General features: G+C 37.8%; 3 protein-coding genes across 4 annotated transcripts in view; 2 read left to right on the plus strand and 1 right to left on the minus strand.

Moving 5' to 3' along the window:
- Positions 1–1135: 1135 nt before the first annotated feature.
- On the plus strand, positions 1136–8680 carry LOC138051280 (F-actin-capping protein subunit beta). Its single transcript, XM_068897456.1, has 11 exons — positions 1136–1317; positions 1625–1714; positions 3144–3265; positions 3926–4039; positions 4121–4200; positions 4818–4879; positions 5536–5598; positions 6834–6887; positions 7128–7193; positions 7271–7347; positions 7723–8680. The coding sequence occupies exons 1-11, from the start codon at positions 1315–1317 to the stop codon at positions 7805–7807; spliced, it is 816 nt and encodes a 271-aa protein (XP_068753557.1). The 5' UTR covers positions 1136–1314; the 3' UTR covers positions 7808–8680.
- LOC138051281 (phosphatidylinositol N-acetylglucosaminyltransferase subunit P-like) lies at positions 8560–11667 on the minus strand. Of its 2 annotated transcripts, none has more exons than XM_068897458.1 (4): positions 11518–11667; positions 11339–11411; positions 9893–10011; positions 8560–9185 (listed from the first exon to the last, which is right to left on the minus strand). In XM_068897458.1, exons 1-4 carry the CDS (start codon positions 11597–11599, stop codon positions 9106–9108), a joined length of 354 nt encoding a protein of 117 aa, XP_068753559.1. In that variant the 5' UTR covers positions 11600–11667; the 3' UTR covers positions 8560–9105. The 2 variants fall into 2 exon arrangements, with proteins under 2 accessions (XP_068753559.1, XP_068753558.1); XM_068897457.1 differs by having other exon boundaries at positions 8560–9069; positions 11518–11666.
- A 9-nt stretch (positions 11668–11676) lies between these two features.
- The window catches only part of LOC138051278 (protein phosphatase 1 regulatory subunit 7-like), a 9052-nt gene continuing 5440 nt past the window's right edge, over positions 11677–15288 (plus strand). Inside the window, exons 1-5 of the mRNA XM_068897455.1 lie at positions 11677–11788; positions 11877–11908; positions 13143–13208; positions 13620–13750; positions 14299–14461. Coding sequence (XP_068753556.1) covers positions 11728–11788; positions 11877–11908; positions 13143–13208; positions 13620–13750; positions 14299–14461 — 453 coding nt within the window. The 5' untranslated portion in view covers positions 11677–11727. The remainder of the gene's footprint in view (positions 11789–11876; positions 11909–13142; positions 13209–13619; positions 13751–14298; positions 14462–15288) is intronic.

Below are 15288 nucleotides of genomic sequence, written 5' to 3' on the forward strand. Positions count from 1 at the left end.
GGCGACGCCACAGCTGAAAAAAATCGCAGAAAAGAAAAAATAGCGAGAAATTGAATGAGTTGAAGCTACAGAAGCAATAGAGACTGCAAAACAGCCAATAGCGCGCGCTTCGCGCCTTGAAAAACTAATTTTTGCAGCCTAAAGTAAAAATGTAGTATGCAGAAAAAGGTATCAATTAAATATAAAAAATATATCAGTCGCCTTCGACAGTTTTAGGTTTCAGGCCTTTTTTGGGAAAATTCCAGCCTCTTCAATGTTCAGGCCTTTTTTGCGAAAAGCAAAAAAGCCCTCTTCAGCGCGGTTTCGAAACTTAACGAAATATCTAGGAAATCTGTTCCAGAAAATGGTTTAGAAATCGAAGATCGGAAATCGAAAGTCGCCGAATGTTCGAAAATTCTGGCGGACCCGAGTCCTTCCGAGCAGATATTTACCGAAATTACTCGTTGAGTGCCCCTGATGGTTTTAAAAAAAACAGGAGCAGCCGTAGCTCAGTTTGTTAGTGCGTGGCTGTTCACAGGTTCGATCCTCGGTGACTTCAACGCCTGCTTCGACTTCAATTTCCCTCTGATCCTTGTAACTATAGCTTTGAATACCCGTAAAGCCTGGTTTTCACTAGCTGCGCAAGCGTATATTAGCACAAGAAGCATACGCAGACTCAGTAGCTTGTTGTTCATTAGAACCTTTTGCTTGAACAATAGACTCTACTTAACAACAACTGAATGCGCCTGCGTGTATTGCTTGTTCTTATGCTTGCGTCGCTAGTGAAAACTAGGCTTAAAATGGAGCACTGACAGAGGGAGGGGGGGTTGGGTGGTAACTTTACCTTTATATGTACCGTAATGACGTGATTCCAATGTGTAGGTCTTTGCAAGTCGATTGATCATTCCATTTCATTTTTCATAGCATAATTTTCATGCTTTTATGACAAGCAGCAGCACAATGTTTCGCGTTTGCCGTTTCACGAAAACGACATACCGGAGTTGAGACAGGAAACTTCACACCCTGGACGAGGATTGGTTTGCCCTTGTTATTTTATCAATGGATCTCTGTAGACAGTAAATGCAAATAAATAAAAGTAGTGGGCCAGGAAATCATTTCCGTGTTCGTTTTTTTCTGGACTTTCTTTTTTGATGACGCCATATTTGGTAGTTTACACGGATTGGTTCATCCGTTGGTGTGGTAGGAGGCGGCCATCTTGTTTCGAAAGCGGCGTTTCCGGCTGGATTTTTGCGAATAATTTGCCGCTTCTTGAGTTGTTTTTGTGTCCAACTGACGCAAATATTTTTAGGTCTTTGGTTGCATTTTAAAGTGAACATGGTAAGTAGTATATTGGTTGTTTTTGCTTGCGGTAGAAAAGAGCAGTTTTCTTAATACAAACTGTTGTTCAGCTTTGATCGATTACTATTTGAGTTGATAATGCAGCCCTGGTTTTATTTGTTCTGTGCTTTATTATTTGGCAAACCGTGAATGATTCAATAATCAAGTCTATAGTTCTGATTTCGTGCAAATGCTTCCGTTAGAATTGAACTTCGTTCGATGCATAAATGGTCAGCCGTGATCATTTGAGTTTGAAAGTGGTTTGTATCTATGCTCAACAGCGGACTATTTTTATTTATTACTACAGACGGAAAGACAACTAGACTGCGCCTTAGATTTGATGCGGCGACTCCCTCCTCAACAAATTGAAAAGAATCTTAGCGATCTTATCGATTTGGTGAGTACAGTAAATGTTCGTTGTAGAGTGTTTTGTTTTAATTTTGAAGATGAGCTACGCTTTATTGTTGTGTATGTTTTCCAAATTTACGTTCTTTATGTGAAATGCGCATCTGAAGAGTTCATTTTGGGCTAATTTGTAAGTTATCTGTGTAAGTTAGCTGTTGTTCTTTATGCTCGTTCTGGTTTTTTTCTTGTCAAAATATGCTACAGCTCACTCCAGAGTAGAGCATCCACTTACTGCTGTCAATAGATTTCTTCGAAACGTTAACCAGTGCATACTATTATCCCATGGAACCATGGAACGTTGGTTTCTTTAAAAAAAACGTCGGCATGTCAAATTTCTTCGAACCCACTGTGAATTTATGAACAAATGTGAAACGTTTCTATTGGCAAGACAGCCTATTTTTACAACATACAGCTTAACTCCTCTGATTTCCGAGCTCCAATGGTTACCATGAAGCACACCCAATAAATGATTTTTTCCCATTATTACCTCCAACTGTCATTGTTTCTCCACCTTTCACTTTTTAAAACACAAACAAGTAAGTCAGTTTGAGAGTTCTTGTATGGCTGATGCACAGGAAATTAGAGAAGTGTATTTCAAATTGAGATGTGTAATTAAGGCACGTTTGGGACCATTTCACAGTTGTAAATAAAATTAAAAATGTGATGTTATGAATGTCATCAGGAGCCTGAGGTAGGTTTAATAAAATTGTTGTTTTGTACTTTGCTTTTGGAGTTCAGAAGGAAATCATATCTGCCAACTCTCCCGGTTTTCCCGGGAGTCTCCAAGTTTTTCATAAAATCTCCCGGTCTCCCGGTTAGAGCACCAAATCTCCCGGGAAATACCTCCCGTGGCCTTTTCAACATTTGTTCATTAATTTCGTTATCTTCGAGATGTCAAGAAGGAAAATAAAACAAGAACTGGATTCTAGTGCTCTCATTCGAGCTGTTCTGGTTTGGAAAACGTAAATTGATATAGGCTATATTTAACAAGTACCATAATTAGTCAGAAATCAGCCAATCAAGTTGCAAAATACGTGGTAGAAAGTTGGCATGGTTATGGGAACAATAGCAATTGCTGTTCTAACCGAGAAATGTCGAGAACATTCGGAAGGGCTGCGGGTGATTTTTGGAGAGTATTCAGATATTGTCGAAAATGACATTCTTACAATGCAAAGTTTTTATATGTCTCCAGATTTTTGTACTTTGCTTATGGAGTTCAGAAGGAAATGGACAGCAATCTGCGTGATTGATGCATATACACGTACCTTTTGCCGTTGTTGGCAAAAATTGCTCTCAGTAAACAGCTCACCATCTTACTGGTTAAACGTTTTGTTCAAATAAAAGTTGATTTCATTTTGTATGTAAATTTGATTGAAATTTTAACAGTTTCAAAGATGATATTTTTAAGCTGTTTTTATTAGGTGCCAGAACTTTGTGAAGACTTGTTATCATCAGTTGATCAGCCACTCAAGATTGCTAGGGATAAACAAACTGGAAAAGATTATCTCCTTTGTGATTACAACAGGGATGGTGACTCTTACAGGTACACTGTGGATAGAAGTTTTAAGCAGTGTAACATTTTATTGGTACCAGTTCTCAGAACCAACTGTAATGATGGCTGTAGGTGGTGGCTTATGAGAGATTTAAACAAGATTAATTTGACTGGTTTGGCAAATTATGTACCAGTAACATGTTTTTGTAAAGGTGGCTGTTTGAAAGAGGTTATCTAAAATACCTCTTGGATTGTCTATTGACCTGTCTGTTCAATTGTCTATTGACCTGTTGACTTATTTAACCCTTTGACACCCAACCCGGCGTGTACTTGCCAGCCAGACTCCGTCTAACGCCAGACGATTTTACTTGTCAATGGGTTAAATTTAGTTTAAATCGCATTTGATGGTGCTATCTAGTCACTCGCATGTTTACTTCTTCATTTCTTGCTCCTCTTCATGTAATTAATAATAATTATTATTATTTTAAGTCTTCTAATTAATGCACTGTTAAACTGAAATGGAGGAAAATAAAAATGTGAAGTATTTCTGTAAATTATTCTGTTAGTTAGTCACGTTTGTTTGGTGCTGACTGCTTACTAATACAACATCTTGTACGGTACAGCCTTCTGACTGCTAGAATTATTAAATATGTACATGTATGTTTGAGACTTGTAACTGCTACTTAACATGGTGCACTTTCTTTACTGTAGGTCACCATGGACTAATACATATGAACCGCCGCTTGACGATGGTGCCTTGCCTTCAGACAGGCTAAGAAAACTAGAGGTTGATGCTAATACAGCCTTTGATCAGTATCGAGAAATGTAAGTGGACAAAGGAGATGGATATGAGAATTTGTAACAATTTCTGTGGTGTTACAGTAACTCTGATGCATTTTCTTAAAGGTATTTTGAAGGTGGAGTGTCTTCAGTTTACCTCTGGGATTTAGATCATGGATTTGCAGGTGTCATCCTTATCAAGAAAGGTAACATTAATTTTAGGGTTAGCAGTTTTTCATTGATGATGTTCAGTAAATTTACTGAAGGTACAGCTAGATAAAGATAAGAACAGATAAGATAAGGTAAGAGATTAATAGATAAGAGATGGAAAAGAGATAAGAGAAGACAAGAGCAGATTTACATTTTAATGGACACCCAATGATATTGAGGGAGTTGCAGAGTAGGAAGATGTGGCTCAGTGGAGGGTCAAAATGAACTGCATGATCGCGACATTTAGCCACAGAATTCAATGCCAGAGTTCAGTTTTCTTAGTGCCGTAGTGAATGGGTGTCATACTTAGACATGTTTGTAAGGTTCTGGCTTGAAATATATAAAAGGCGATGAAAAGCAAAATAATTCTTACAAAATAATTCTTGTATAATCACCTGTGTATTTATACTAGAAGATATTTATTCTGAGGACCGTATCATGCTTCAGTGCACTGGATATCCATTGTTTTAATACAAATAACCCCCCAAAATGAACTGTATAATACATGTAGGATTGATGAAAATAGCAAATGAATAGACTTTTTCTGTAAAATGATACGTGTATTTCATTTCTTATCCTTTCTTTTGATTTGTTTACTGCATTTTACTTTCAGCGGGAGATGGTTCCAAAAAGATCAAAGGTTGCTGGGATTCCATTCATGTTGTGGAGGTTCAGGTAGCTAGCCAAGGTCTCCACATGTAATCTTGAGGTCTACTTACCATCAGAGTTTTCAAACAAAGGAGGGTATTTGTTTAACTTTGAAAACAATTAACAACTGCATCAAGATGTATGGATGGTGGGTGCCCAGGGGCCTCTACTTTGATCAGCCAGTCCCTAGACAGTAAAATGCTCCCATGGCTTGCAACCCCTACAACTCAGCCATGAGCTCCCACACAGAGACATCAGGTACCCATCACACTGTGTTAACAGTGGAAAAAAAAAATGGGAGTAAAGGGAAGGAGGGAGGCACAAAAATAAGAAACTATTAATGCTTAAAAAAAAAACCCTGCTAAACGAAGACTGCACAACACTCTGCCAACGTAGTTCAAAATGGCTCCTATACTGAGACCGTGTGGCGTACATGAGCCTGTTCACATACATGTAGGAATGAACCACTGACTGCTATAAACCACTCTAGTAGTTAGGGAGCTGAGCACACAAAAAACCAACCACATGGATCTATTTATTGGCAGATTAGTTGAACAAGCTCAAAAAAAATCTTTGTACTTTCTGAGTGCAAACTCTTGGAAGCTCTTGCAGGGACCATTAGGTTTTGGGTAACCTTTCACCTGATTTTGTGTTTATAGACCTTAACCCATTTTTTTCCATAGGAAAAAAGTGGTGGCCGGAATGCGCACTATAAGCTGACTTCAACTGTAATGCTGTGGTTGCAGGTATGATTTGACCAAAATAACTATGTGTTTAAGGTGTAATGCACATGTGGGATTAGATGGAAAAATTGTTGCGTAGGGACAGGTGAAAGGTCAACAGAAAATCAGTTGTAAAAAAAAGCCAGTTGGGTAGAGCATCTATCTGGTGTTAACGAGGTCATAGGTTTGAATCCTACACTGTATCTAGGCCTCTGATTTTTCAGTTGCCCTTTCGCCTGTCACCAAGCAACTAAAAAATTCTCCAAAACTGTGCCTGTATTTAACAAAACATTTTTCATTTACAGTGTATTGCAATGAATTTTGCGACCTTTTTTTCTGTCGCTCTCGTGAGACTTGAATGTTCTTCATTGCATTGCTTAAACTAAAATTTAGGTGAATCAGGGTGGTTTAGTGGTCATCAACCGCACCTCCCACCTCTGTGACCCAGGTTCAACTCTGGCCTTGGGTCATATGTGGGCTGAGTTTCAGTTGATCTCAATCTGACTCAGAGGGTTTTCTACCCTCCTAAAAATCAACTCCCGGCCTATTCCATCTGGCTGTAGTGCTGTGCTCTGAGGTCATACATGGGTCGTGTTCAGCTGGGGCCGAGCGCCTAGCCGGCTGCACAGCTCCTTCGGTCCGACCTCGTTGAGCTGCGCCCTTAGCAATTCAGTCTCTGACTGCAAGAAAGGGTGATTAGCAGGTCAGATATTATTATTATTATTATTATTATTATTATTATTATTATTTACAAAACCAAAGACTGAAAATGGCCCTTTCTGTGGGCAAATTACATATCCTTACAGGGATCACCCTTAAACAGTTTATTAATTTGCTTCGTGTGAGAAAATTCCTTGTGTTGTTGCCACTCCACTTTTCAAAATCCAGGTTCCCCTTGTTGCCACTTTAATGCAAGGATGCAGGAGCCTTCCTGGCGCAAGCCGGTTTGCTAGTGTAAAAAGACTGTGATTATCGCTACAAAAAGTTTTAATGCTTACATCAAGTTTAAATGCCTCTGGGTGCCTTGTCTTGTTCTATAATTACATGTAACTAGTCTCCATAACCTTATTCTAGCTCTCAATATGATTCGTTTATTTTCCCCAAATTTGGTATTACATTGTGTGACAAATTGACGCAAGCATGACGGAAGCAGCATTGTCTCAACTCTTATCACCAACGGCGAATGAGCCAATCAGATTGCAAAATTACAAGCAATTGTGGTAAAAAATATTATTGTTAAACGTTGTTTAAATTTTTAGACAAACAAAGCTGGATCAGGAATGATGAATTTAGGTGGCAGTTTGACAAGACAGGTGAGAGTTGTTGTTTTAATTTTTGAATATCTATTCTCACTGCAATTAGTACAACATTCTCAGGATTGTTTTATCAAGCCAAACAAACACTTAGATCTTTCCTTTAAGAGAGCACTGTCATTTCCTTTGTGTGAGGCAAGACTTCTCTTCCAACTTGTGCTTTACCCCTGCCAGGTAGTAAATCTGATTTGCTTATACCAAAACAGTTGCTGTGATAATGAAATAGTCAAATTCTTTCAGGTTGAAATGGACAGTTCAGTCAGTGAAGCAAGTCCACACATTGCCAACATTGGCCGGATGATCGAGGTAAAGGCTCCCTCTGCTATTTTAAGTCTTTGAGAGGTGTCCACTTTCTATTATTAACCATTCTTTGTTTCCAAAAGGACATGGAAAATAAGATGAGAAATACTTTGAATGATATTTACTTTGGCAAAACAAAGGATATTGTCAATGCCTTGAGGTGAGTTTTTCATCACAGATGATCTTATAGATCTATTTTGGTTTCCTTTAACATGCTCATTGTGGTACGCTTTGGATTTAAATGTCAGGGAATTCAAGATCAAGCTTTGATTTCATGGTTTCTTAATCACTCACTGAAAAACTATGTTCCCATTAAAATCCCAGAGTATTTTACTCTGTCTAATGTCAGACGATTTTACTCGTCAATGGGGAACCCCTGGGAGTCAATGGGTTAAGACAGGAAACTTTATCCCTTAGTCTCTCTTCTAGTGTTCAGTCCCAGGGAGAGGGTAGTCTCACAGTTGGTACATGTACAGGCAAATTAGGCATTATTTATTGTGAACCTTTGGTGAAAATACTTATTTTTATGCTTCAGGAGTGTGACCAGCCTTGCAGAGAAAGGAAAACAGCAACTACTGCAACAAGATCTCATGAATGTGTTGAAGAATCGCCAAAAGTAGTCTCATCCAGTTCAAACAGTCTTGTGATCATCGGTCATTGTGACAACTTTCAATTTTATTTGCGATTTCAAATAGGTTACTGGAGATTTGTTAAATTGCCCAGCTTTTGTAAAATTTTGTGGTATTTTCAAGAGATTAAAAAATAGACAACATGTTTAAGTACTATTTCCCTGTTAATTAAAGGGTAAGTTTTGGGGGGCCATTATTTTAAAGGCAAGTGAATGCTTTAAGGTTTTTGCCCCCTTGAAACATCTTCAAACCAGAGCCAGAAAGCCTCAAGAAACTATGACCAGTAATATTTACGTCGAAGAAAAATACTTAGTTTCAGACATACGCAGTACTCAATAAATACTTTCATCTGAGAGTTGATTTAAACCTCTCTTTCTCCAATGTGAGTAACAAAAAAAAAACCTTTGACTTTCTGGGCTGGCTATTGATTGTTTAGGATCTGCTTGTGAAAAGCACTTTTTTGGCACCATTTGCCAATTCATTAAACGTTTTACAGTTGTAAACTGCAAGGAGAACTATCGTTCCCTGGCTCTTTGTTTTTATTAAATTGATCAGAGATCACGTAAAGCGTACCAGTCTTTTATTAGATGCTCGAAACACCAAGAAAATGTCTAAAACTAACAATGGCTTTCATTTTGTAGTGTTTGGCATCTCTTGTATAAAAGGATAAAGAAATCAATCAATTTGACTATGCTTAATTTAATTTAATGGAAAAAGTACCAGACAACAAAGTGATAGACTAGTTTGGACAGCAACATTTTGTATTAATGGACAATATAAACTTTCACTTTTTGTTAAATCCTGTCTACTCCATACTGCCTTCTGAAATTCAAAGTACATTAAAGTTTGCACTTTCTAAATAAATACAATTTTGCTTGGTATCATCAGTGAAAGCATGGCAATCCTAAATCCCACAAACCTGAGAGGATGTGTGGATATTTTAGGAGTAGAGTTTGTGGGGAAACTGGCCCCTGGGGGTTGCTGAGCATTACTGTTCAAATTTTGAAGGAAAAAAAAACCGGTTTTGAAGCTGTCTTGAATTGCACTGCTCTTCAATAATCATTGGCCTTCTTGTTCTTGAATTGTTCACAAAACCTTAAAGTCCTCTGGTTAGGCTTGCAGAGATGTTTGGGTCTCCTTTTAATCTTTATAAAGTGCTCTGTTTACTTCGCTGAGAGGAATGTCATACAATGGAGGAACTGAACTAACCATCTTAACTTTGCTGACTTCACCAACGTACCGTGCATGGTTATCTGTTTTCAAGAACAAATCCTGACTTCAGACCTCCATTAATTTTTCCAGACAGGGGATGGATCCAGAGAAATTTTCCCAGTGAGACCATGGAGTGTAAGAGAAACAGTAATGAACTCTGCAAGGATGGGATGTGGAAAGAAACATCACTGCACAGCTTATTGCCAGAGGGGAGGGGAGGGGGGGTCAACACCAAGATGCAGCATTCAGGAAGGATGTGGGCTGCATACTTGACCTTCACCAATAAGAAGCCAGTTATTTAACAATTATTGGATGAGGTTGAGCATGTTAGCGATAATTATCAAGGCCAAAGTTTGTGTTATCTACTGAAGCCGAAGGCTGAGGCAGATAACACAAACTGAGGCCTTGATAATTATCGCTAACATGCGAAAACCGAATTGAATAATTGTTTTATTATGCATATTCCGGAGCGGAGCTCCGCCATGACAAAACTGATCAAACTGCTGGTTAGTGTGTCAGGTGACGTCACTTCTGCATGCATAAAACTATTGTCTGTAGGTATGACGTCAATTCTACATATATAAATCTATTTTTTGTAGGTATGACGTAAGAGAAACAGAGCAAGCAAGAATTAGCTGCGTGCTTATAGCCAATCAAAATCAAGCTGGTGACACCAATGTATAATAATACTATAATTTACACTTCTGGCCACTTCAAGTGAACCACAAAGGAACATTTCAAATAATAATTGTATTCACAATATTATCATCTAGTGGATTGTTGCTTTTTGCTTTCACTCTACAAAGTTAAAAAACTGCTATTAATAATTATTCTTTGCTCTAAAGAAGTTCTGACTTTTCAAACCTGTTATTGTATTGATTGAATCCAAAGGAACAGTGATGGTCAAATTGTATGAGACATAAAATACAACTATGAATAACAATGCTGCACAAAGATAAATTGGTCCAGCTAACACCCAGTACCTAAAAGAAAAAGAAAAACAATTGCATAAAAAAGGACTGACTGGATGATATGCACAGGATACACAGCCTGAATGCAAAATCCTGAAGGAAAAGGAAAGGAAAGGAAAGGAACTTTATTAAAGTGTCTAGTCAATTTAGCGCTGGAGCACTAATTGAGGACACTGTAAAGTGAAATTAACAATCAAAGCAAATCAAGTCAAATGTTGGTTTTTGAGGAGAGGGGAAACCGGAGTACCCGGAGAAAACGTCTCGGTGCAGAGTAGAGAATCAACAAACTCAACCCACATATGACGCAGAGTCGAGGAATCGAACCCGGGCGACATTGGTGAGAGGCGAGTGCTCCCACCACTGCGCCATCACTGCACCCTGAACATGGATTGAAGCTAGAATATGAGCCATCAAGTAGAGGAGGCCCTAATGTTTCCTTAAAATATGCTTGTGTTTCCTTCTAAAATGATTTTTATTAATAATCCATTTAAATGACTAACCAAAGCCAAGGATGACTTTCCTTAGAATCTGATTAGAGGGATGGCTGTGAATGGGTTATTTTGCAGTTGTTTGCTCAGTGACCTAGCCTATGAAATTGGCTATAAGGCTGTCAGTGACCTTGTTTGGGCCTTAATTACATAGCAGCCATGTTGAGTCCCAAGGGATTGAAAACTTTTGTTTTTGCACACCGAAATTTTTTCCCAAACATTTCAACTTGGGTTACGAAACCTAAATTGTCTATGGCCAATACCGCCGCCACGTGAATAAGGCCGATTGATACAGACCTTACTGCTCTTATCATGTAACTTATGTGATTGTTATATTAGTGTACATTAACAAAGCAATTAGAAGAGCACGAAGCTAAGGTTGGTCACTAGCAGCCTCACTTTTATTCTTAGACCAGGTAACTTAGCTACAACTGTAAAATTGTCCATTTTAATAAACACACTTCATGGGCATAGCCAGGATATTTCAAAGGGGGGGGGGGGGGGGTCACACTGTGTCAAACAGAGGGTACTCGTGTTTTCGCAACCTGAATATTGTAAACAGAATTAACTGAAGGGAGTGTAGTGTAACGTGAAGTGCTAGATTTGTAGGTTGTAGGTTGTTTGCATAAAAAAAGGCTTATATTACAAAGGGGGGATCACGGGCACCCTAGGACCCCCCTAACCACGCCCTTGCACTTAAGGGTCATTGCTTTAGTTTTAAAAATTGTTCCCTAATTATTTTGCCAAAAAATGTATATGCTCCTAAGTTCAGAAGTGTTTTTGCTCTCCCCTTCAATATGCTCCATATGCTTTGAGAGGAACAGGGGGCCCTGTAAAATGAAATTCCATACCTCTGTGGAAGGTAGGTTATTCCAATACTTTGGAGCCACTCTTCTGGGACACAAGCCCAGATAAAATACAACCCTGGTTAGAATTAAAGAAAATATAACCTTAAAACCTCTTCTTTTAGCAGCATTTTGAAAGATAAAGAAAACAAGAAATGCCGTCTTCTACATTCTGTAGGTCTCACCAACTCCAAAATAAGTTCCCAAATACAGCACAAATCCATAAATTGCTCGCTCTGGTGATGGACATGGAGAATTTTCAACCATATTACTTGTCGATACCGTTCTTCTGCCACCAATTTGTGAGGCATTTTGTATTAGCTTACATCACATGGTTTTTTTTACCGCTGACACGACCACAAAAACAAGCAAATTCAGCAAATTCAAACATCAAAATGGAGGGAAATATTTTGACACCCGACAATGTTCCTACTTCACCTGGCGAAAACGCGGAAGGTACGTAAGTATAAAAAATTGAAGTAGAAACTCTGATTTTTCCTTGAAGGTAATCAATCTTGACTTTTTTCTTAACTTTGCTCTGAAGTCAGAATACTGAATGTGGAACCTGATGCGGAGGTAAGTTAGCTATCAGGGTAAAGTCAGATTTTCTGCGGTGTCTGCAAACTATCTCATGCAAGCACACGGGGTTACGTTTATGCAAACGTTGGCCGTGTAGCACTATATTTCAACAGCATTAACTATGAGAGGGTGATGTGAAGTGCTATTTTCTACCCATGTAAACGATGTGACCCACTCTGTCCTTGAGTGGGCCCATTTCCATTAGTAGAACTAACGCTCACATGGTTAACATGGGTCTAAAATAGCACTTCACATCACCCTCTCACAGTTATCTCATGGAAACGATCACGAACGATTGTTTTTTTTTAGAGGTAATCCAGTTTTTCCAAAGAATAGAGAAAATTGTGATCAATGAAGATCTAGATCACGAATGGCATTCATCCTTGAAATTTGAACGTTCGTATGTTTATAGTGATTGAGGGATTGTTTTTGGTGGCTGTTGTTTTTACAAACTAAGCGGAAGTCACCATCAGTGTCAAGTGAGTTGTTTGTTTATTGGCCAAAGCGGAAAAATACCATTGATAATACTCTTTGTTTGTTCCCACATGGCCAAATTTTGATTAAGAATTGTTTTTGTTTTCTCTTGGGACCATTGTAAGTAAGTCCCCAGAGAAACAGGAAATAATGCTTAATTGAGGGGACAAACAAAGAGTATTGGTTTAGTTAAATTCATTGGCTTGTGAGGTGATTGGTCAGGAGAAATGGGAAATTATGGAAGACAACCAATGAACGTCATGTTTCTTCAGTCCAATCAGCTCAGGGACCAGATTTGTTCTGTGATCAACTGATAACAAACTTTCACTTGAATATGAAAATGACTTAATTAAATTACTGTAGTTGTTGAAACAACAGTCATACATTTAAGTCCTGGAATCTCAACAAAATATCATGCCCTCATGATCAACACAGGTGCAGAATGGTCAGAGAAAAAAAATCTTCTCTGTGTGATCAGAGAATACTAAAATAAGGAATTTTGTCTGTTACAAAGAACACAAAATGTGTCTTTTAAACAAAAAAATATTAATGTATTGTGACATGTAGGTGCAGTGAATTGCATTTTAATTGAAGTAAATTTGAAAATTGATATCTGAAGCCACCATCTGTACAAGCTTCACTGAATTTAGGTAATTTGTTGATTTAAAAAAAATATGAATCCTCTTAAATTTCCTCTAATTCTACTTAGTTTATATTATTACAAAGATCTAACAATTTTTGTTGATTTCACAAATAGGAAGTTGATCTTACTCATGCAAAGATTGAAAAGCTTGAGAACCTTGAAAGATTAACCCACGTAAAGGTACTTAAAAAATATGTTAAATTGTGCAAGTACAGTTACTTCTCGGACGGGCATTACTAAACCATGAAACACCAGAATACTGAAACAGCGAAACGAAACCCAAAAACACCATGTCTGAGTCCACCATACATTGAATACTAACTAATGAGGTTAGAATTTGAGATTAAAGCGTTTTAGGCCTAATCATTTTGCTAATAATTGCAAACTTAGTCTGAATCCAAATCTTAATCTCAATTAATTAGGAGCAACAACATTTTAGGCCTAATTAGGCCTTTGTTGGTCAGTATTCAGTGTATGGTGGGGTCATAAACCTGTGCTTTGTTTCACTGTTTCATGGTTTAGTAATGTCCATCTTGGACAACCTCATATGTATGTTCTTGTGTTGCTGGTAATTTTTTCTTTGCATTTCAGTTTCTATGTCTGCGAAGGAATAAAGTTTCCAAGCTAGAAGGCCTGAGCACACTAACAACATTGGAAGATTTGGACTTATATGATAATCAAATCACTCAGATAGAGGGCCTAGACAGTTTGACTAACCTCACGTAAGAAGAGAGTAAAAAATGTCCAGTGCTACCATTTGGATTTGTTTTTTACAGGGAACCATCATTCAAGGGACACAAGCTTTGACAAAAGAATTAACTGTAGCATTCTGTTTCCAAATTGTAAAATTTTTATCTGCAGTACACTTAAATTTAGGGCCAGATAACAACAGTAGGGTCTGGTTTTGGAAGGATATAAAAATTCCTTGCTTGCTATTCACTAAATAATAATGTGAAATTTAATTGAGATTCGCCACAACATGTACTGTATTGAGATCACTTAAATTTTCCATCAAACATGTTTAAGACTTAATTTAGATAATAAATTAATAATTATTGTTTTAAATAAAATGATGAAATGAATCATATGATGTTGAATTGCAGATATGAAATCAAGTGATGCTATGATCCTTGCAGTTATGAATGCGATTTTACCAGCTAAAATTGCGTTCATAACTGCGAGGATCATAGCATCACTTAATTATTTTTTTCTACCACAAGTTTTTTTCAATTGAAAGTACTTTTTCTAATACCCACTTTCATGCTTGCAGGAGTTTAGATTTGTCTTTCAATCTGATCAAGATCATAAGAAACTTGAGTTATTTGACCAAACTAAAGAAGCTCTTCCTTGTTCAAAACAAGATCTCCAAAATAGAAGGTCTGCAAAATCTGAAGGAACTGGAGATGGTAGAACTTGGTGCAAATAAGATAAGGGTAAAGACCATAGTGTAGAATGTAGGCTGTTAAGTTTGCCAAAAGTTAGGTTGTGACCTGGAAAGAGATCTGTAAAGAAGGAGTTGTGACCTAGTTGTGTAGAGTGCTGAGTTTAGAGCTAGATCTAGAAGTACCAAGTCTGATTTTTGTGGACTCACTGTTAAAGTCAGCTCATTAAGGTTTTCTTATTTCTGTGATCCATGCTCTCAATACCCTCAAAATGGAGCTCTGATAATGGATCTTTAGCTCACTTTGGTTTGACTTCATATTATGAGGGCTATGTATTAGCCGTTTACAGTTTTTTTTACGTAGGGGGTACAGAGTTATAGGATGGCAGGAATGAAGGCAAACCATAATGCAGTGAACTCTGTGTGTGGGTTCTTTGACATCCAGTTGAAAGGCAGAGCCCTATAGTTTGTGGTCCAAGAATAGACCGTTTTCATGAATAAATGGCGGCCAAGTAATTATTCTTTTGTCTTTATGCTAATCATCCTCAGTAGCCTCGTTAACACGGACAAAATTCAAAAGAACTTTTGCTCCGAATTTCTTGGCTGCCATTTATAAATATGGTCTATAAAAAACCCAACTCGTGGTACTATTGTCAACACAAGGGCAGCAATTTCTTGTCAGTCATTTTAGCACCCTGGGTCTGCCGAAGAATCGAACTAACAACCTTCTGTTCAGTAGACTGGCATTCCGTTAGGCCTTCCAGTACATCCAGGCCTAAGTTTGTTGATAAAACTTTAGACCAAGTAATGATAAGTGAAAGGACTTTGTGTTATCATCATTTACTTTTTCTTTGTCTTTAAGTCAGAAAACAAAATGAA

The sequence above is a fragment of the Montipora capricornis genome, chromosome 6 (genome assembly GCF_036669925.1).
Source record: "Montipora capricornis isolate CH-2021 chromosome 6, ASM3666992v2, whole genome shotgun sequence".
NCBI lineage: Eukaryota > Metazoa > Cnidaria > Anthozoa > Scleractinia > Acroporidae > Montipora > Montipora capricornis.